The sequence below is a fragment of the Eubalaena glacialis genome, chromosome 13 (assembly GCF_028564815.1).
Source record: "Eubalaena glacialis isolate mEubGla1 chromosome 13, mEubGla1.1.hap2.+ XY, whole genome shotgun sequence".
Classification (NCBI taxonomy): Eukaryota; Metazoa; Chordata; class Mammalia; order Artiodactyla; family Balaenidae; genus Eubalaena; species Eubalaena glacialis.
Window position 1 is genome coordinate 16,261,758 of NC_083728.1, and position 21,510 is coordinate 16,283,267.

Sequence of the window (21,510 nt, forward strand, 5' to 3'; positions counted from 1 at the left end):
CTGTGGTTAATCTGAGCGCCACAACTTGCTGTGCGACTTTGAACAAGTTCCTTTCTGAGCCTCAGCTTCTTCATCTGTAAAATGCGGATACTAATAGTACCCACTGATAATGTTACTGTGAGAGTGGAATGTGTGCTTTGTGCAAGAAGAGTATTTGCAAGTTTGGCTGTACAAGTGGCTGCCGTTAACATCATCATCATCATCATCACCATCACCACCACCAACCTCTGGAGGCCAGGGGCTTGGCATGGAGCACAATGGCAATAGACTGAGAGCCTTTGGAGGATCCAGAGAGGTCTTTGGCTCCTTGGCTTTTAGGAGGATCCTGGAGCTAGAAATAGCTGCCCATCATGGGGTCGGCAAGGCCCGGGTTGGATGCCTGCAGGAGCCATATGCCTGCTCTCTCGGAGCTGCTATTTGGACACCTCTAGCTTATACCTCAATTTCTTGCTCCTAACCTGGGCAGGCAGAGCAAACAAGGGTAGGGCCAAGGTATTACAAGTCGCCAAGACAGTGGGACTTTTGCCAAACTGGGAAGCCCAGGTCCTACCTAGGGCATAGTCTTTCAACCTGTGGGTTGAGACCCATCAGTGAGTTGTGAAATCAGTTTAGTGCGTCTCAACAAGTATTTTTTTTTAATGGAATGGAATAGGAAATAGGAAAGAAATAGGAAATAGGACTAGGAAAGGTAAGTCTTAGTAAGATAAGTCTTATTTGGTGGAGGACTTGCTTCAATTATGAATCCCATGTGTTTACTGGGTGATGATATAAATGTCTGTCTTTCTGTATATACTGGTCAAAAAAGTTTGGAAAAACCCTTCTGGTCTAAAGACATTCAGAGACAATTTAAAACAACCAGAAGACCATCTGGGGGCCACATCTGGTCCACTGGACAAAAGTTTGTGCATTTTGGCCTGAGCATCTTTGGAGAAGCTCCAGAGCACATCCCTATCTGGGATGCGGAGGGAGTGGGGAAACAAATCTGACATGGGGTCCTTGCTACTGAGCCTTCTGACCAATGTCAGAGCAGGACAGACCCACTGCAATTGAGGAATGCCAGTTGTATTAGTCTGCTAAGGCTGCCATAACAAAGTACCATAGACTGGGGGGCTTAAACAACAGAAATGTATTTCTTACAGCTCTGGAGGCTAAAAGTCCAAGATCAAGGTGTCACAGGTTATGTTTCCTGAGGCCTCCTTGGGCTGCAGATGGCCACCTTCTTGCTGTGTGCTCACATGGTCTTTTTTCTACATGCAGACATTCCTGGTGTCTAGCTGTGTGTCCTAATCTCCTGTTCTTATAACAACACCAGTTAAAACCACAACCACCCTAATGGCCTCATTTTAATGTAATCACCTTCTTAAAGGACCAGTCTCCAAATACAGTCACATTATGGGGTTAGGGCTTCAGCATGAATTTGAGGGAACACAGTTCAGCCCATAACACCAGTGAAAACAAACCCATCCACACACCAGACGTGAGCTTCTGATCAGCTGCCTAAGGGGTGTTGAAGATTTATTAGTTGAGTGACCTCGGACGAATGATTTAACCTCCCTGAGCCCCAGTTTAAACAGCTGTGAAATTGGAATCCTTTTTTGTAGGGTTGTTGGGAAGGTTGAATCTAAGGCTGGTTTAGCCTTAGAACAGTTCCTGACATGCAGTAACCAATAGCAATGGCCCATGTTGTTTGCATATTACCCTGCATGCTTGAAGAACGTCTTACAGCTTACAGCGAGCTTTCACATCCATTATCTCCTGTGATCCTCGCTTGCCAGGTAAGCTGAGTGCGGGTGATTCCATTTACAAACAAGAACTCTGAGACTCTGTGAGGCTAAACGACTTTGCCCAAAACCACCCAGCCAGGACTGGGATTAGAACCTGTGCGTGTCTGACCCTAAAGCATGTGCATTAAGACAACAGGCTCTATGAGTGATAAGCCAGCCCACCTTTAGAGAGGGGCAGAGTTAGAAACTGAGGTGCCGGAGAGCAAATGAGGGTCCTGTAGCCACAGACCATCCATCTGGCCACTCCAACCTCCAACCTCTTGGAGGTTGACCAAGAAATAAGGAAGACACTGCAGAAAAGAGTCTGTTGGAAAAAAGGAAGGAGGCTAGCATGTACACTATACACGTAGCAACCACTTTTTTTTTAAATTGAAGTATAGTTGACTTACAATATTGTGTTAATTTCAAGTGTATAGCAAAGTGATTCAGTTTTTTTTTCAGATTATATTCTACTATAGGTTATTATATGATATTGAGTATTCTTGTTGCTTATCTATTTTATATATAGTAGTTGGTATCTGTTAATCCCATACTCCTAATTTATCCCTCCCTCCCTCTCTCTCCCCTTTGGTAACTATAAATTTGTTTTCTATGTCTGTGAGTCTATTTCTGTTTTGTAGATAAGTTCATTTGTGTCATATTTTAGATTCCCCATATGAGTGATATCATACAGTATTCATCTTTGATTTACTTCACTAAGTATAATATTCTCTAGATCCATCCATGTTGCTGCAAATGGCAATATTTCATTCTTTTTTATGGCTGAGTAACATTCCATTGTGTGTGTGTGTGTGTGTGTGTGTGTGTACACATCTTCTTAAGCCAATTGTCTGTTGATAGGCAGTTGGGTTGTTTCCATGTCTTGACCATCATAAATAGAGCTTCTATGAACATTGGGGGTGCATGTGTCTTTTCAAATTAGAGTTTTCATCTTTTCTGGATATATACACCCAAGAGTGGGATTGCTAGATCGTATGGTAGCTCTATTTTTAGTTTTTTAAGGAACCTCCGTACTGTTCTCCATAGTGGCTGCACCAATTTACATTCCCACCAACAGTGTAGGAGGGTTCCCTTTTCTCCACACCCTCTCCAGCATTTATTATTATTATTATTTATATATATTATTTATTTGTTTAATTTATTTATTTTTGGCTGCGTTGGGTCTTCGTTGCTGCGTGTGGGCTTTCTCTAGTTGCGGCGAGCGGGGGCTACTCTTCGTTGCGGTGCACAGGCTCCTCATTGCGGTGGCTTCTCTTGTTGTGGAGCACAGGCTCTAGGTGTGTGGGCTTCAGTAGTTGTGTCGTGCAGGCTCAGTAGTTGTGGCTCACGGGCTCTAGAGCGCAGGCTCAGTAGTCGTGGCGCACGGGCTTAGTTGCTCCGCGGCATGTGGGATCTTCCCGGACCAGGGCTTGAACCCGTGTGCCCTGCATTGGCAGGCGGATTCTTAACCACTGCGCCACCAGGGAAGCCCGCATGTATTATTTGTAGACTTTTTGATGATAGCCATTCTGACCAGTGTAATGTAATAGCTCATTGTAGTTTTGAATTTTTCTAATAATTAGGGATGTTGAGCATCTTTTCATGTGCCTATTGGCCATCTGTATGTCTTCTTTGGAAAAAAAAGTCTCTTTGGGTCTTCTGCCCATTTTTTGATTGGGTTTTTTTTTCAATATTGAGTTGTCTGAGCTGTTTGTGTATTTTGGATATTAACCCTTTGTCGGTCACATCATTTGCAAGTATTTTCTGCCATTTCTGTAGATTGCCTTTTTGTTTTTTTGATGGTTTCCTTTGCTGTACAAAAGCTTTTAAGTTTGATTAGGTCCCATTTGTTTATTTTTGCTTTTATTTCTTTTGCCTTGAGAGACTGCTCTAAGAAAATATCGCTACGATTTATGTCAGAGAATGTTTTACCTAAGTTCTTTTCTAGGAGTTTTGTGGTGTCATGTCTTACACTTAGGTCTTTAAACCATTTTGAGTTTATTTTTGTTTGTGGTGTGAGAGAGTGTTCTAATTTCATTGATTTACATGCAGCTGTCCTACTAGCCACTTTTTAAAACTTTGTTTCCGAGGATCTGGAAGCAGAGGGGCTTTTGGGGGGTGGGGTGGCAGGTAGGACACTCATCATGCAGGGTCAGCCCTCAAGGCTTGGGCTCAGAGATGGGGCGTGTGGAGGATGGAAAGAAATGGCAAGACCAGAGGCAGGAAGCCAGTCATCCAGGGACCAATAATGGTGGCCCTGGAGCCAGGAGAATAAGGTGGGACTCGAGCCATTTTAGGCGGTAGAATTCCCTGGACTCGGAGACGAATGGGGCGTGGGGTGACCCCAGGTTCTGGTTCTGGGCCCGTGAGTAGCGCTGGCAGGATTTGAACCACTGTGTCTCTTGCCCCGCAGGTGATCGTGTGGGGGAACTACGGGCGGATGGAGCGGAAGCAGTTCATGGGTGTGGCCCGCGTACTGCTGGAGGAGCTGGACTTGACCACCCTGGCCGTGGGCTGGTACAAGCTCTTCCCCACCTCCTCCATGGTGGACCCAGCTACGGGCCCCCTGCTCCGGCAGGCATCCCAGCTGTCCCTTGAGAGCACCGTGGGGCCCTGCGGCGAGCGATCTTAGTGCCAGGGAGGGGGAGGGGCTCCCCAAGATGGTCTGGAGACCGCCCAGCCCCGACCTGGGACCCCAGGCCCAGGGGCACATTGAACAGAGGAGGATGGGGTTCTCCCCCCACAGCGGGGAAGCAGAACGGGGAGACCTGCCCCCGCAGGGCCCCTCCTCACCCCTTCTTTGCCTCCCATCCCCTGAGACCTTCCCTCTCCCGATGGGATTGGCTGCACTTTTGACTTGGCTGGTTCTTGACCTGGTGGATGTGGCTGCAATCCGGAGAAAGGAAAGACCGAGGTGGCAGAGCAAACCATCCTCCTGCCCCAGACACTGTCTGACCGCTCCCCCTTTTTGCCTCCTTGGAAGCTCGCTGCCCGGAGCCAAGTCCAGAACCCAGCGGCCATCTCCATGGTGCCAATTACCAGCAAGTGTCTTTCCTGCGGCACCGGGTTCAGGCAGCTACTCCTGCCCCAAAGCCTATGGGGCAGCTTTGCAAGGATCCGGAGCCAGCTCCGGGGGGCCCTAAGCCCCCGACTTGAAGAGGAGCTCAGGCCTCCCTCCACCTGCCCGTGGAAGGAGCTTTGCCGCAGCCTGTTCGAGTCCATCTGTCCGTCCCCTGCCTGCCCCTCTTACGGTGGCTCTAGGACTTGGGGTCCTTCAGGGACCAGAGGACAGGAGGGGTGCCCTGGGCCTGGCACAGACCCCCAGGGTACCTGCCTCTGTGGGATTGCAACAACCTAGTTTGCAAACCGTTAGTGGACTGGACAGAACTCTGTCGCCTATGTTTTAGCAGAGGAGCTGTGGGACCCCGATTTTTGAGAACCCCAGCTCCAGAGAGCTCACCGTCTCTGAATTTTGGAGATGCGGGATTGGAGAGGGAGTCTGAGGAAAGCTGGGCTTGGGACTGGTGGTGCCCAGGCGAGGGTTTCCCAAGTAGGAGAATCCCTCCTTGCTGGATGAGGTCAAAGTTTATCTTGTCTGGCCCTCTGCCTCCAGGCTAAGGGTCTGGGGAGGCAACAGAGCTCCCCAATTTTAGTCTTTTTAAACAAACCACCCTGTACTAAGGGCAGAACCCACTGCCCCGGCCTCAGTGACCGGAGAGAAAGGAGTGTCTCTCAAGGAGAGAAAGAGAGTGAGGAGAGGCATGAGTGTGAGAATTGGGAGATTCCTTCTCGAACAGGCCTGGGGCCCTCCCCGGGGCCTTCACAAGCCCTTTTGCATGCTGGGGAGGACGCAGGCTGGCCCCCCTCTCTAGAAGCACATTTCTGCCGCCTCCCCTGGGAGGCGCCCAGCCGCCCACTCCCCATACCCCCCTCATTACCCAGTCCTGCTGTGTAGGGCATAGTCCTGGTTAGCCGGGTAGGGTTAGTGTGCCAGGCCCTGTGCCTGGTCTTAGCTCACATAGAGTCCTTACAGAGTCCCCAGACGGGGCGAGAGGAGATGGAGTGCGTTCCAGGAGACGGCCTTTTCCTCCTCGATGGCCTGGCCTGGGCCTGGATCTGGAGCCTGGTTCACACGGAAGGCCACCCGCCCCCCCCCCCGCCCCCCCCTCCTCCCCTCCCCCTTCTCCCCCTCCTTCCTCCCCCTCACCATGTAGGGTTGTAGCCAGAGCTGCCCATGATACTCAGATGTTCTGATTTATTACCCTTGGTACTGATTTTATTTAGGAAGCACTCCTGAGGATGTGAGCCTTGGCAGAGGGGGCCTGGGCTCCATCAGAGGAGGTGGTTTTCCGCTGGGGATGCCCGGCTGTGTTGAGTTCCACCTTGCTCCCGGTCCCCCTCTGGGCTATTGACCAGGTGATTCCTTCCACCTGGAGCCCCTCAGCCTGTTTGAGCCCTGGGCCCCCTTTAAAGTTCTGGATGAGGTATAGCGCCCCCATGCTCTGGGAAGGGGAGATGGAGGTGCCCCTTTGATCCAGGAGGCCTTCAGACCTTCCTGGGATTGTGGTGGCTGGAATCCCAAGGCTGGGGCAGGAGGCAGCGGGGCTCTGGAGGCCCAGAATCAGCACCTCCTCCGTGTGTTTTTTTTAAACCAGTGTGATTTTTCTGCCGTTCGTTTATTACTCACCATTCGTAATATTTTGAGCCAGGAGAGCGCCTTCTCTCTCCAGCTGTCACTGCTCTGGTAGTTCAGGGGTAGCTTTTCAAAGACAGGGCGGAGCCTGGCTGTTTCAACCAGAGAGGTGGGGGTGTGGTCTGTGCGCCCCAGCCTGAGCCTGCCCTCGGGTGTCTGCACAGCCTTTATAAAGGGAGAGAGCATGCTCCAAAGCAATAACATCCAGAGGGTGGTCACCGAGGGCCCCCCTCAATGACTTTCTTGTTTGTTCTGTGAATTCTCAGCTCACCTCCTGGAGGGGTGGGCTGGGGTGAGGGCTGGAGCCCTCTTTCTTTGTATCATCGTTGTGAGCACATGGCCACCTTCCAAGGGACCCCGACCATTGGGCGTGGGAACCACCGTCTGTCCTCACCAAGGGATTGGGGTTTGGGGAGGGGTGACTATTCTCATCATTAGCTTTGGGGAACCTTCAAGCCTGCTCCTGTCTGATCCTTTGCCAGCTCAAACTCCCCCATATGGAGAAGAGCAGAGAGGGTGGAGTTGGGATTAGGAGTCGGGGGGCTGGGGTCTAGGGGACAATTCTTTTTTCAATCCCTGGGCCAAAGGTCACATGCAGGGGTACGGTGGGAGGGAGTCATCTCCACTTTCCTTCTCCAGAATCTGCCTGTCGCACTAAAGCAAAAGGGGCTTTGGGACCATAAGTGAAATCATTTCCATTTTACAAAGACATCACAGGCCTCTGGGGTCACCTGTGAGTTTATGGCACCCCCAGCCTGGGCCTCCTCCTCCCACCAGAGGCTGAGCTGCAGCCAGGGCAGGACCAGCTGGGGCCACAGTTTCCCACAATATTTCCTCCGCCCCTCTCTCTGTGTCCTTCTCCCAGGGGCCTTGAAAAGATGGGCAGTGCCAACTGTAGCCCATCTGAGAGGGGAGGAAACAGGCTCAGAATCAGTAAGTGACTTGCCCAAGATGAGACCCCTCAGCAAGTGAGCCAAAACGAGGGCTCCACTGTCCCTCCTTTGTGGGACAGAAGACCGTCGCTCCAGGGCACATCTGCCATGATAAATATTTGTGACCTTTAAGCCCTGGGCCACCCAGCCCTGCTTGGTTCCATCTTGATGGGCCAATAACTTTTCTGGCCCCGGGTTTGGAGGAAAGGGTTGCCATAGAGACCTCGCTCTCCTGGGGGTCTGGCCTGACTAACTGAGGCTGTGCAGGATTTGGTCCAGGCCTTGATGTCTAAGTGGGGACTCCCGCCAAGGGGCCACAACCCCTCCGAGACCAGCCTGAGGGAGGCAAGACACTGGTTCCTCCCTGGGGCTGTGCGGGAGTGAGCTGGCTGTGGTACACTTCATCTTAAGGAAATCCTCACCAGACCTTCAGATATAACAACAGCTGATCTTCCTGTAGTGCTTTTCAAACTTCTTTTGTTTTCAAACTGCTTTTACCTTGCGTGTAACCTCACAAGAGCCTCTGGGCAGTCAGTGGACACCTGTGTTATCAGCCCCATTTTACAGAAGAGGAAGCTGAGGCCCTGGGAAGGGGAGGCATCTGCTAAGGTCCCACTGTGAGCTGGTGGCTGAGCCTGGATGAGAACTCAGTTCTCCAACAGTTCAGAGCTCTTTCTTCAACGTGGGGTGAAGCAGAGAGTTGAGGTCACGCACTTTACAAGCTGATCCGCCATCCGGCTCCTTATATCAGGAGCTCACGGGCACACCTCAGTGTTCAGAGGTACCTCTGAGCCCCGCTGCCCTTGGAGCACGGCTGTTGCGTCAGGCAAGGCCACCTGCATTTATTTATTGAGCAGCGGCCCTGTGCCAGGCCCAGGGGACTGGGGTGCCCCATCTCCATCCCCCGTTGCCCTGTAATGACTCCTTTGGGCTCGGGGAGGCCCTGTGTCTGTATAGCAGCATTTCCAAGTGGACGGGAAACGTTCTGTCCATGAGGTCATCTGACTCACAAACCCTGACGGGGAGACACTGACCGTGCCCGTTTGACGCATAGCTTCTGTGAGGGCATAGTGGAGACTTGAACACGGGGCCTCAGGCATCACCTCTGGAGCCCTTTCACTCTACCACTGCCTCCTGAGGGGTGGCAGGAAGGCAGGACCCCTGGTCCTCAGGCCCACTCTCCACTCACTCACCTTTCACCCCCCTTCCCTCTTTGGGAGCAGGAGCCCCTCAGGCTTTTGGGGAGGGAGGGCTTCCTGGGCCCCTGGGTTGGAGCGGGTCACGTTGCATTGTGTTCATGACCATGTAGCTCATGTTGAAAATTAAAGTTTTTGGCTTTTCTAACGTGGCTTGCTCTGCTGTGTGTTGACGCACTTCTCTCTGGGACACTAAAGGCCCTTAGTTTTAAGGATCTGAGTGCTCCAGGACGTCAGCTTTGTTAACGTCTCCTTGTGGGGCTGCGGCCTGGCCCAGGAACCCTCCCAGAGATGCACAGGAGGGAACAGGGTACTGGGTGAACCCATTTTACAGATGTGGAAACTGAGGCCCAGGGAGGGGATGAAACTCCCCGAGGTCACATTGTGGGTGATTGGCAGTACCCAGATCTCACAGTTCCCAGAAGAGGCTGTGGTCCAGGTGTCCCCATGACACGGGTGTCAGCAAGGCCGCCCCGCCTTATCCCAAAGTAGGGCGGGCCCAGGACAAAGAGCATCAGATTTGGGGGTGGGACCAATTCCACTCTGCGCGCCGAGTAAGAGAATGAGGAATCATTTAAATAGTGCAGAGATTTGCCCACTGGTCCACGCTGGACCCTAAATGTTTCCCTTCAGTCCGTCCGATCCCTGTGCTTCTCGTAGTGGGAGCAGCTGGCCTCACTGGTAGGATTCCAGTGTTGGAAGTCATGCATTTCCCCACAACACGGAAAGCCCACCTCTTCACACAGCAGAAAAATGGGCACCTGCTTCACCGCAGGGCTAGCTGGGGACTGGGGCCTGTGGCGAGCCTCTCCTTAGTGGCGGGTGTGGCCGCGCCTTCTAAAACAATTTAGACCACAAGTGCTTTGCACCTACAGGGCGAGTTTAGAGTCATGCTTGTGCTTATGATGCGACTTTAATACATTTTTGGAGAGGAGGGAGGGGCTTGCCACAGAAGGAAATGAGAAACTACTCGTGGCAGAGGACGGCATTGAGGCCACGGCCCCTCACCCCTCTCCGAGCTCTGGGGAGGGTGTACTGACAGGTGAATCCAGACCCTCCGGCTCTAGGATCGACCCCCAGCCAGGGTAGGGCTGTCAGATGGACTTCCGCCTGCCTGCCCTGCCGCCGCCGCCTCCAGCCCCAGGGCTCGCGGGGGGCGAGAAGCCCAGATTGTCGCGGGCCCACAACTCCAGCTGGTGGATGCGGTAGGAGATGGAGGTGGAGCCGGCGGGGTGGGCGGGGCGGCGGGGCAGGGCGGGGCCGCGGCTCTCGGGCGACCCCCGGCGGAGCGGGCGGGCAGCACGCTCGGGCGCGTCCGCGCTGGCCGCCAGGAAGCGCAGGACCACCAGGTTGAGGAAAGCGCCGATGACCGTGAGCCCCAGGAGGATGTAGAGGAAGCTGAAGGCCACGTAGGGCGGCTTCCTCTGCAGCGCCTCGTCGTTCTGCAGCGCCACGAAGTCGCCGAAGCCGATGGTGGTGAGGGTGATGAAGCAGTAGTAGTAGGCGTGGAAGAAGGTCCAGCCCTCGAAATGCGCGAAGGCGGCGGCCCCGAGGGCCAGGGTGGCCGCGCACACCAGCAGCCCGGCCACCACCATGTTCTCGCTGGACACGTGCGGCCGCCGCAGGCCCAGGCAGCGCTTGGCCGCCAGCAGGAGGCGCCGCACCAGCGCGTTCAGCCGCTCTCCCAGGCTCTGGAAGGTGACCAGAGTCAGGGGGATGCCCAGGAGCGCGTAGAACATGCAGAAGACCTTGCCCGAGTCCGTGCCCGGCGCGGCGTGACCGTACCCTGGAGGCAGAGAGGAGGGGAGGGTTGATGAGGGTCCAGCTCCATCTCACACTCTCGCCCGCCTCCTTCCTGCCGGGTCTCTCTCCCCATCCTCCATAGCCGGCAGAGCATCTTGAAATGCTAGTTCGAACTAGGTCGTTCCCCGGCTTTAAAACCTTGCATGGTTACTCATAACCGACCCAAATTGTAAACAATCCAAATGTTCCTCAACTGGGGAATGCATAAACAACTGTGGTACATCCATACAGTGGAATTCTTTTCAGTTTCCTCAGCAACAAAGGATGGGTTTCAAATGTATTATGCTGAATCAAAGGAGCCAAGCTCAGAAGGCTACCTATTGCATGGTTCCATTTAAATGACATTCTGGAAACATTCTGGTAAAACTATAGGGACAGAGAACAGATCTGTGGTTGCCAGTCCTCGGAGTTGGAGGTGGGGTTAACTAACTACAAAAGGGCATGACAGGGGACTTCCCTGGCAGTCCAGTGGTTAAGACTCTGCCCTTCCAATGCAGGCGGCGCAGGTTTGATCCCTGGTCAGGGAACTAAGATCCACATGCTGCGCGGCCAAAAAAAAAGGCATGACAGAATTTTGGGGAACGAAGGAAATGTTCTATGTCTTAATCGTGGCTGCAGTTACAAGACAGGTTTTCATTTGGCAAAACCCGCAGAAGTGTACACTGAAAAATAGTGAATTTTAATGTCTGGAAGTTGTGCCTTGAAAGAAAAAACAGCAAAATCTTTTGTGTCTCCCCAGTCCCCACAGGGTAAAGTCCCAGTTCTCAGGTGATGTCCAAGCTCCTTCATGATCAGGACCCCCCTCACCTCTCCAGCCTCGCCCCATTTTGTTTCCCCAACCAGTATGTCCTTTTCTCATGGTTCTCCTCCCCACCACGATCTTCTCCCCCTGCCCCAGTCCACGTTTCCCTTCCCAGATCCTGCTCCAAGCCAGCTCTCACAAAACACCTCTTCAGTTGGGTGGAGTTCCTCATTGAGTCCCCTCAGCTGTTGTAGGGGACGTAAACATGAGTGGGCTTCCCTGAGTCTTGGCACACTGTGCCATCACCGTGGAATTAGTGGATATGTGTCTCTTCCAGGACTGAGAAGCAAAAGCTTTCATGGTATTCTCAAAGGGTCCCATAACCCAGGAAAAGTCAGGTGGCCCTTCCCCAACAGAATATGCCTCCTGTAGCAAATTAGCTCCATCTGCCAAAATGTAAATACACCTCTGGCCTGTGCAGTTCCACACTGAGGAAGGTAGTCCTCCAAAATACATACACGTGCAAAGTGATGTATGCACGTGAGTTGTCGTTGCAGCACTGTTGGTCATAGTGAAAACTGAGAAACAGCCTAAGTGTCCATCAAAAGCAGCCTGGTTAAATAAGCCACGGCGCCATTCAGACGTTGGCTGGGGTTCCCACTGGGGGCAATTTTGCCCCCGAGGGCACAATTGGCAATGTCTGGAGACATTTTTGGTTGTCACAGCTGGGAGGTGGTGGCTGTGTGCTACTGGCATCTAGTGGGTACAGGCCAGGGTCCTGCTTAACATCCTTTGATGCACAGGACAGTCCCCACAACAAGAATAGCCAGCCCAAAATGCCACCGGTGCTGAGGCTGAGGAGCCCTGCTAGTCAGCCATGAAAAAGAGGACACAATTCTTCAGGGACTGATGTAAAAACATCACCAAAATATATGAAGTGAAAAAAGCAAGAGACAAAACAGCATGTATAATATAATGTATTATAACATGTTTGTGTGTGTGTTAAAGGAATATATAGAGAAGATATTTGGAAGGATACTCAAAAAACTGATAACTGCATTTGATCCAGGGAAGGGATCCAAGGGTTGAGGGACGGGGAGAGAGGGAGACTTCCTTTTCATCCTATACCTTTTGTACCCTGTGTGCATATATAACATTTGAAATATCAACTACATATATATGTGTGTGTGTGTGTGTATATATATATATATTTAAAGATCTATGGCTCCACTTCCATGTTTTTACTTTATGGCCCTATCAGTCTGCCTCTATCTATTTGGGGGGGGGGGGGACTCTGCTGCCACTAGACGACCGTGAGGTCCGTGAGGCCAGAGACCATGCTGGTCATTTCTCTGTGTCCCTGGTCACCAGTGAATACCCTGCACAGAGCCTGACACAGACTAAGGGCTCAATGAAAGTTTAATAATCAATGATAGGGACCTCCCTGGTGGTGCAGTGGTTAAGAATCTGCCTGCCAATGCAGGGGACACGGGTTCAATCCCTGGTCCGGGAAGATCCCACATGCCGCAGAGCAACTAAGCCCGTGTGCCACAACTACTGAGCCTGCGCTCTAGAGCCCGCGAGCCACAACTACTGAGCCTGCACGCCACAACTACTGAAGCCCACGCACTCTGGGGCCCGCATGCTGCAACTACAGAGCCCGCGTGCTGCAACTACTGAAGCCCACGCGCCTAGAGCCCGTGTGCCTAGAGCCCATGCTCTGCAACAAGAGAAGCCACCGCAATGAGAAGCCCGCGCACCGCAACAAAGAGTAGCCCCTGCTCGCTGCAACTAGAGAAAGCCCGCACGCAGCAACGAAGACCCAACGCAGCCAAAAATGAATAAAATTATTTAAAAAAAAGAAATGAAAGAAATAATCAATGATAATAATAATAATCAAACCAGACTGAAGGAGGTGCTAAGTGTGAGACAGAGGAGCCACTTTAGGAATAAGAGGCCAGGCAGTACTGTTTCTAGCTGTTTGGGGGTATGTCAGGTTTTGACAGAAAGAAAAATTAATAATGGTAATAACTAAACATGCTAGGTACTCTACATGGATTATTTTATTTAATCGTCCAATGACTGTATGAGATGATATTATTATCCCCATTTTACAGATAAGGAAACTAGGCTCAGAAGGAGGAAGCTGCCCAAAGGTCACAGGGCTGAGCTATTAACCACTATCCTCCATAGCTTCTCGGTGCCTCTCTTCTGTCCCTACAGAGCTCAACTCCTAGGTTCTGGCGCCTGGCTCTCTGCAAGGCTGGCTTATGCAGCCTGGACCACACAGCCAGTGCTGGCGCCCCCAGGTGGCCAAAAGAGGCAAAACTACTGTTTGCACAGTCCCTTCCCCCCACCCCCCCCACCCCCTCCCAGATGCAGGTCAGAGGGGAGCAGTCAGAAGAGGAGGCCAAATCCAGCTGGGAGGCCTCCAAAAAATGTGGGGGAAGGCAGAGGAGGTGGATAGGGTCCCACACCACTGGGCACAGTAACAGGGAGGGTCTTAGGCTAGGCCAAGATAGGCAAGCAGGGGTGCCCACTTTGACAGGAGGGGTCAAAAGGGCTGAACGGGAGCTGGGCCCACAGTTGGCAAATAATGAATTGTTATTATTGCTAATTAATAGTCCCTATCTAGCCTCAGGCCTGTGCTATGCATTTTACACACTTGACCTCACTTAAACCTGGTAATCACTCAGTGAGGTAGCAACAATTGCACTTTGTAGTTGAGGAAACCAGGGCTCAGAAAGGTACAATCAATTGTCAGAGAAGGCAGGAGGCAATAGAGGTGAGAACAGAACTCTGGTCGATGTAATTGCAGAACTCAGGCTTCTAACGCCACTGCTAAACCCACAAACTCACATTGGCTTGCAAGAGCATTACGGAGGAACTTTCTCCACAGCACTGCAGGGTGGTGGTCTAAGCCCAAAGGGACACCTGGACATCCACAGCTGGGGCCTGGGGAGTGGCTGGCACCCAGCGTGGAGCCCTGCAGAGCCTGCTTCTCTCCTTTTCTGCTTCCCCAGGCTTAGGCTCAGCAGGTACCAGCCAGACAGTAGCCATGGCAACGGCTGGCGGTCCAGATACTGCAGAGAAAGTGCTCTGGATCCCCGAGGGTGAGGTCCAAAGCTGGTGGTAATCAGTCATTCCTTCAACAAATATTTATTGAGTGTCTACTACCGGCTAGGCACTGGCCATACTGCAGGGACTAAGATAGAGTAGGTGCCCATTCTCTTTTGTGTCATAATACAAAAATCAATCTTTTTTTTAGCGCTTTCTATGTGTCAGGTCCTGTGCTAAAACTTTGTGCATATATTATCTCCTTAACGATAACAGTCTCACTACAGCCTTGAGATAGGGCCTATTAGCACCCCTATTTTATAGAGGAGAAAACAGGCTCAGAGAGGTTAAGCAACTGGTCTGAGGTCACACAGCCAGCGTGATGCAGCCAGGCAAGGAAGCAACTCCAGCCATTTGGGCTTCCGGCCCCATTCCATCCGTCTGCCAGCCCCTGGGGCGTTTTCTGACACTCCTGCGGGCCAAGCCTCTTGGCAAACGGGACCTACTGGCTCCTCCCAGCCTTGCCTGCGTGGAACGACAGACAGCCCATTCGACAGAGGGAGGCGCGTGAGGCTCGGCGAGCTGAAATGACTGGTCCAAAGTCACCCAGCTGGACAGGGGCAGAAGTGGGATTCAAACCCAGGGACGCCACGGGCAGCTGGGGATGGAGCGAGCGCTGAGGGGAGGCGCCGGGGCCGCTCACCGATGGTGGTGATGACGGTGATAGCGAAGTAGAAGGAGCCGGCGAACTTCCACTGGCGGCCGGCGCGGTGCGGCTCGGCTTGCAGCGCCAGGCGCTCCAGCTCGCGGTAGTCCTCGGTCGAGAAGCCGTACTTCCTCCGCAACTCGCTCCGCTTCTGGGCCAGCAGCCGCTTGCGGCCGCTCTCCGCCTCGGACTCGAGCGCGTCGAAGACGGCGGCGCCCACCAGCAGGTAGGACAGGATGCACAGTATGAGTGCGGCGGTGCGCACGCTCTGCTTCCTCATCGCTGAGCCCTGGGCCCCGTTCGCCAGCCCGGCACCGTGTCCACCGCCGCCCCGTCCATGCGCCCCGACGGCCGGCCCGCGCCCCATGCGGCAGGAGCCAGGGCTGCTTGCGGCTGGGGTGCGGTACCCAGGGGCGGGGCCTCGGCGGGGCGGAGCGAGGGGGCGAGGAGGGCCAAGAGGGCTCCTGCAGCTGCCGCTTCCCTGCCGCCCCACCCCCCCCCCCCCCCGCACACCTGCCTTTGTTTACCCGGTGGGGCCCCGGGGCTAAGGTGTCTGCAGATAGTGGGAGCAAAGCGCCCAAAGCCCAGGTCTGCAGGAGCCCTGTCTCCACCACTATCTCGTCCTGTGACCTTGGGCAAGTCGTTCCTTTCTTCGTTTGGTCAGTCATCCAACAAATATTTACCAAAGCACCTGCTGGTGCAAACAAGATTCCTGATGTAAATAGAGCTGATATCCTAGGATGGAGGGTTGGCTAAAAAGCAAACACACAAAGAGATAATTTAAGAAAAGTGTGAGAAAGAAGGAAAACTTCTTGCGGGGGTGGGGGGGATCGCCAGCTATGGTTGGGGGGAGAAAGCCTCCCTGGGGAGGGACTGGGGCAGAAGCGTCCAGGCAGCAAGTGTGGGTCCTTTAAGCAGAGAAGCCAGTGTGTCTGGAGCCACAATAATTGGGGTGCTGGGGGAGTAAGGGTGGGAGTGGGGATTGGAAGGAAGACAGAGAGTCCACTTCACACAGGGTTTTACAGGCCCTCTCGAAGGTTTATTCTTCAGTACAATGGAAAACCCTAGAGGGACTTCCCTGGCGGTCCAGTGGTTAGGACTCCGCGCTTCCACTGCCAGGGGACTAAGATCCCTCGTGCCACGGGGCGCGGCGGAGAAAAAAAAGAAAACCCTAGAAAGGTTGTAAGCAGGAAAACAAACACCAACAATCTGATTGACATTTTAAAAAAAAAGCATTCTGGCTGTCATGTGGGAAAGGGATGGTGGCCCAGAGTGAAGGTCAGTTAGGAGACTTTTTTTTTTTTTTTTTTGGCCGCGCTGCCAGGCATATGGGACCTCAGTTCCCGAACCAGAGATCTGAACCAGGGCCCCCTGCAGTGGAAGCACGGAGTCTTAACCGCTGGACCGCCAGGGAAGTCCCCAGTTTGGAGATTCTTGTCGTCCAAATGCGTGCTTAGGGTGGCCTGGAATCAGGGGCATTGCCCTGGAGATGGAGACAAGTGGGTGGATCTGAGATGTTGGGGCCGGGGGTGGAGCCTGGCACACACGGCCAGCCACATTTCCCAGCCTCCCTCGCGCTTAGGGGTGTCCATGTGACAATGGAATGAGGGCAGAAGTGACCTGTGCCACTTCCAGGCCTGGCCCATAAAGCCCTCCCACACGCCATGCCCCCACCTGTCTTCCCCAACTGCAGACTGAATGCGGATACCTAGTCTTTAGGAGAGGACAGAGCCACGGGGTGGGAGGAGCTGGGGTGCAATGACACATTGCAAAGGGTCTCCCAAAGGAACACCTAATTTGAACTTCTGTGGCATTAAGCCCCTGACGTCTGGGGCCCATCTGTTACCACAGCTAGCGTTACCCAGATGCGCACAGCAACAGGACTTGCTGAGGGGGTTGGGTGTGGAGGGCGAAGGGGAGGACGACTCAAGGATGATCCCGGGGTCCTTGGCCTGAACAGCTGGACGCTTGGGGCACCTTCCATTGACCTCACTCCCTGAGGAATCTACCCCTGCCCCCCCAGCACCAAGACGACACTCATTTCAGAGTCCTGGGTGAGCCTTCATGGAGAGTCTGGGCAGAGCACAGGCAGCCTCTCCTGCAGCTCTCTGGGGCACCCACCTTCCCAGGTCTCTGCTGCAGCCTTGACATGCATCACTTGTCCCCCTGTGACCATTCCAGCCCCTCTTCCTGCAGCCCCTTTGCATTTTTTTGCTCCAGCTCCATTAAACTTTCAGCTCCTTGTGCAAACTCTTGCTTTGCTTGGAACAGTCCTCTCCCGAGCCCATTCAACAGCCAACATTTATTGAATGCCTGCTAGGGGCTAGGCATTGGTTGAAGCACTTTACATGTATTCATGCATTTAATCCTCACAACCTCCTTATGTGATAGGGGCTGCTGGCTAACGCCCTATTCATCCTTCACCTCTCCCTTAGTTGGACACCTTTCCTGACTCCTAAGATGTCCCTCCTCTGTGCTCCTCGAAGACTTCCCATGCTCCTGCCATCTCTCATTCCTCCCACTGCATTGTAATTCTCGCGTTCCATATATGTGTCCCCCTGAGGACAGGGATCCCATCTTGGTCCCCAGCCCATCCCCAGCAACCGGATCTGGCACAGAGCACACATCCAGGGATTGTTTGTGGATGAACAAGCGGCAGCAGCACGTAGAGCACAGACTCTGCACCCCGACTGCCTGGGATCGTATCCTTCTTTCACTTACTAGTCGTGTGAACTGGGGATGCCTCAGTTTCCCCAGTTTAAAATGGGGTTAGGAAAGTTCCTATCTCATAAGGTGCTGTGGTCAGCAGAATAATGGCCTCCCTGAAGATGCCCACGTCCTATCCCTGAGACCTATGAATATGTTAGGTTATGTGGCAAAGGGGAATTAAGGTTGCGGATGGAATTAAGGTTGCTAATCAACTGACCTTGAGATGGGAGATTACCCTGATGATCTGGGTGGGCCCAATGTGATCCCAAGCGTTCTTATAATTGGAAGAGGGAAGCGGAAGAGGGGGAACCAGAGAGATGCAAGGTGAGAAGGACTTGGCCTGACGTTGCTGGCTTTGAAGATGGAGAAAGGGAGCCACACGCCAAGGACCACAGGTGACTTCTAGAATCTGGAAAAGGCAAGGAAACAAATTCCTCCCTAGAGCCTCCAGAAAAGAATGCAGTTCTCTCAATGCCTTGATTTTAGCCCAGCGTGACCCGTGTAGACCTCCATCCCACAGACCTGGAAGGTAATACATTTGTGTTGTTCAAGCCGCTAGGTTTGTGATAATTTGTTTTAGCAACAACAGGGCACTACTACAGTGGTTTTGAGGATTGTGAGGATTAAATAAGCTGGTAGATGTGCAGCCCTGAGAGCATCATCTGGCCCTGACCACTCATCTAGCAGTGTTAGCCAGTGTTGCAACTATCACAACAGAGCAAAGGCCCAGGACCACAGGGATGTTAGACTCAGTTCCTGCCCTGACTCAGTTCTTGGGCAGAATGGGGGCCCAGTGCCTGGTAGAGGGGGCCTTGGACCCCTTCTTCCCCTGAGAAGCTAGAGGGGGGCAGCTCAGCAGCTCAGAAGCGAGGGTGCTGGTGCTACTGCCTCAGCTTTATTTTTAGCGACGGTGTCAGCAAGTTTGATTTTCTGATTCCTGCTCAGACTTCAGAGGAACAGAAACCTGGGCTACAGTCTCCGAGTGGGCCCAGGTGGGGCACCAAGGACCTATAGCCCGAGAAGTGCCTGAGAAGAGCTTATGGGGCCAGTAGGGGTGGAGGGAGCTTGCTCTTAGGGGAAGGGCTGGGTCCACCCCGGGGACAGTTAATGAGTCCTGGTCCTGAACACAGCTGGGTCAATGAGGCCTGGGTTTAAATTCTAGCTCATCCACTTTCTACCTGGGTATCTGTGGATAGAAGCCTTCCGCTTCTCTGCACCTTAGTTTTCCCATGTGAGAAATGGGGGTGATGGGCATGCCCACCTCCTGCATTATAAATGACACCGTATGTCACTTTCCAGGTGCCCAGGAGCCACTTTTCCTCCCTTTTTACAACCGACTGCCTGCTGATGTCAGGAATTCTTCTTCCAGAAGCAGGGGCAAGACTAAGACTGTGGAGCTCTGTCCGCACTAGGAACATTCACCGACAGTACTAAGGGAGCCCTCACTCCCCAGTGCAGGGAGCCGGGGTGCAGAGGAGAAGAGACCCCGCTTGCCAAGTCCTCGCAGCCAGGCAGCGGCTGAGTCAGAACTTGAACTCAGGGCTGTCTGGCCCCCCAGGGTCACGATCCTTCGGATACACGGTGCCTCCTCACCAGGCAAGATGCTGGGGGCTTTATCACCCTCCAGTGGCCTCTCGGATCTCACTCTCCTAATCTCTAAGGTGGGTTTGAGGAGCGCTGGCTTCCCGCCCCCACTGTTGTGAGCATCTCATGAGACGAAGCTGAGAGGTGCTTTGTCAAATGGGTCCGCTGGCGGGGGAGGCATTACTGGGGCCACGAGGAGCTGTCTGGCCCTGCCAGGCAGGTGACTCTGCCCTGTGCTTGGCATTTTCGGTTCCGCGGCTCTATTTTAAGCCAGAGGAGGTTAGAGTTTGTTATGTGTGTTTCTCAGCTTGGAGAACCGTCAGCTGAGCAGTCACCAAAAGCAGCAACACCCCAAGGCGGTCCCTGAAGCTCCCCCTCCCTCCGCCTCCCCCTCCCTTCTTTTTTCCTTTGGGAACCTGAGGGGACCTAGTGATTTTCCTCTGTCCCTTCATGCCAGAGTCGCACCCGGGACCCATCAATGAGGCTTGGATCTTCTTCTTCCAGAGCTGCAAGGTTGCCAGCCTTGAGGACAACGAGATAGGTGATTCCAGGCCCTAACTGGGTCCTCTACACCTTTCAAAGCACTTCACGTCCCTGAGAAGTCAAGATCCTTCTGAAAGCTGTAGGAGCCAGGCAGGCCTTGTCATTCCCACATCAGGGAGAGAAACAGACTCAGACAGAGAATAAAGGCTGCCGTCTAAGGTGCCACATGGTAGGTAGGACAGTGGTTAGGAAAGAACGTGAGTTTCTGAGTGAGCCAGACCTCAGTTCTACCTTGGGCAAGTGGCTTCACCTTTCTGAGCCTCAGTTTCCTCATCTGTGACATGGGGGTAAAAGTATCTGCCTACCAGTGTTCTTGTGAGGATTAAATGAAAGCATGAAGGGGCACTCAGCACAGATTAGGTGCCTAGCAAATGTTAGTGGCCCCTCCACCCAATTAATTTCTTCTTTTTCTTTTCTACACAGCTTGTTCCCCAGATGTACTGAGATCTTAAGGGATTGATTTTTATAGTTAGAATATAGTTCAGTAATTTTCCAGAAGGTCAGAAGCCCTGGGCATTTTCCCTGATAAGATCTCTCATCTCTCTCCTAAAAGAATGGATTATTTTGACCTCAGGGGATGATAGGTACCAGCTCCTTCGAGATGGCAGCTGCGGCCTTTCTGTAGCTTGGGCATCATTTAGGGATCTGGGTTGCAAGAAATTAAAATCTGCCTCTTGCTAATTTAAAGAACATTATAGGTAGGATTTGGCGGGGGGGGGGTGCTTCTTCCAGAATCTTCCAGGCACTGGAAGACAAGCTACATGGCTTGGGGGACCCAGAGAGATGGAACCTATTGCCCGGGAAACACCATAGCCACACCCATGTGTGGGCACCATGGTTCCCAGGCTGGTGAATATATTACTTGGGGGGTAGGGTAGGGGGGGCGACAAATGACAGCTGTCTGAGCATGACCCTGTCTCTGGCTGTTGGGACCCTCCAGGGCTGCTCAGAGGATTCCTAACACGTGTTTGTGGCCATTTGGTTGGAGCCATTGGGAGTTTGTTCTTCTCCTTCCTAAGGTTGGATATCTTTAAGTTATTGAAGATACTAAAACCTTTATTCTGGTTAATAATTTTAAAAACTGACAGAAGTATGGGGGGGTTATTAAACCATTCTCTCTACTTTCAAGTACAATTGAGAAATTCCTCACTAAAACATTTTTCTGAAAGAGCCTTTTCTCTCTCTCCATCCCCACCCCCATTTTTTCCCTGCTGTTCCTTTGGTCTGAGGATTGGACTGGATTAGAAGGACATTTACTGAGCAGTTACTAGATCCAAGCAGGGAGCTAGGCACTTAGCAGGCATCACCTCATGCACTCCCCACAACAGCAAATACTTTTTTTTGGCTGCACCTTGCAGCATGCGGGATCTTAGTTCCCCGACCAGGGATCGAACCCATGCCCCCTGCAGTGGAAGCTCAGGGTCCTAACCACTGGACCGCCAGGGAATTCCCAACACCAGGCACTTTTAATCCCACCTTCCAGAGGACGAAGCCAAGGTGCAAAGGAGTGCGGTGTTTTGCCTCAAGTCACGCTGTTAAGTAGGGAGGGGAGCCGTCCCATCCTGCTGTCAAGCTCTTGCCCCTAAAGGCGATGCTTCCCCCACCCTGAGGAGCTGCAAGGGGTTCGGGCACAAGATGGCAGCTGCTGCCACGTGGCCATTCCAGCTCAGCCGTTGCCCCTTCTCCTCCTGCCAATGCCCATCCCTCTCGTTCTCCAGTCAACGTAAAGAATTGGAATCAAGAGACATCTGAATCACAGGGGGCAGTGCTTGCATTTCAGAA

General features: G+C 52.8%; 2 protein-coding genes across 2 annotated transcripts in view; one reads left to right on the plus strand and one right to left on the minus strand.

The window, feature by feature from the left end:
* The window catches only part of RIMS4 (regulating synaptic membrane exocytosis 4), a 65,624-nt gene extending 56,919 nt beyond the window's left edge, over positions 1 to 8,705 (plus strand). Inside the window, exon 6 of the mRNA XM_061209272.1 lies at positions 4,177 to 8,705. Coding sequence (XP_061065255.1) covers positions 4,177 to 4,395 — 219 coding nt within the window. The 3' untranslated portion in view covers positions 4,396 to 8,705. The remainder of the gene's footprint in view (positions 1 to 4,176) is intronic.
* A 973-nt stretch (positions 8,706 to 9,678) lies between these two features.
* KCNK15 (potassium two pore domain channel subfamily K member 15) lies at positions 9,679 to 15,172 on the minus strand. Its single transcript, XM_061209535.1, has 2 exons — positions 14,890 to 15,172; positions 9,679 to 10,370 (listed from the first exon to the last, which is right to left on the minus strand). Exons 1-2 carry the CDS (start codon positions 15,170 to 15,172, stop codon positions 9,679 to 9,681), a joined length of 975 nt encoding a protein of 324 aa, XP_061065518.1.
* Positions 15,173 to 21,510: the final 6,338 nt, after the last annotated feature.

Excerpts from the sequence above, each read along its gene's own strand:
- KCNK15 (XM_061209535.1), bottom strand. The coding sequence starts at position 15,172 with ATGAGGAAGCAGAGCGTGCGCACCGCCGCACTCATACTGTGCATCCTG. Across the intron at positions 10,371-14,889 it reads CACCGTCATCACCACCATCG|GGTACGGTCACGCCGCGCCG; the intron begins GTGAGCGGCCCC and ends CTCTGCCTCCAG.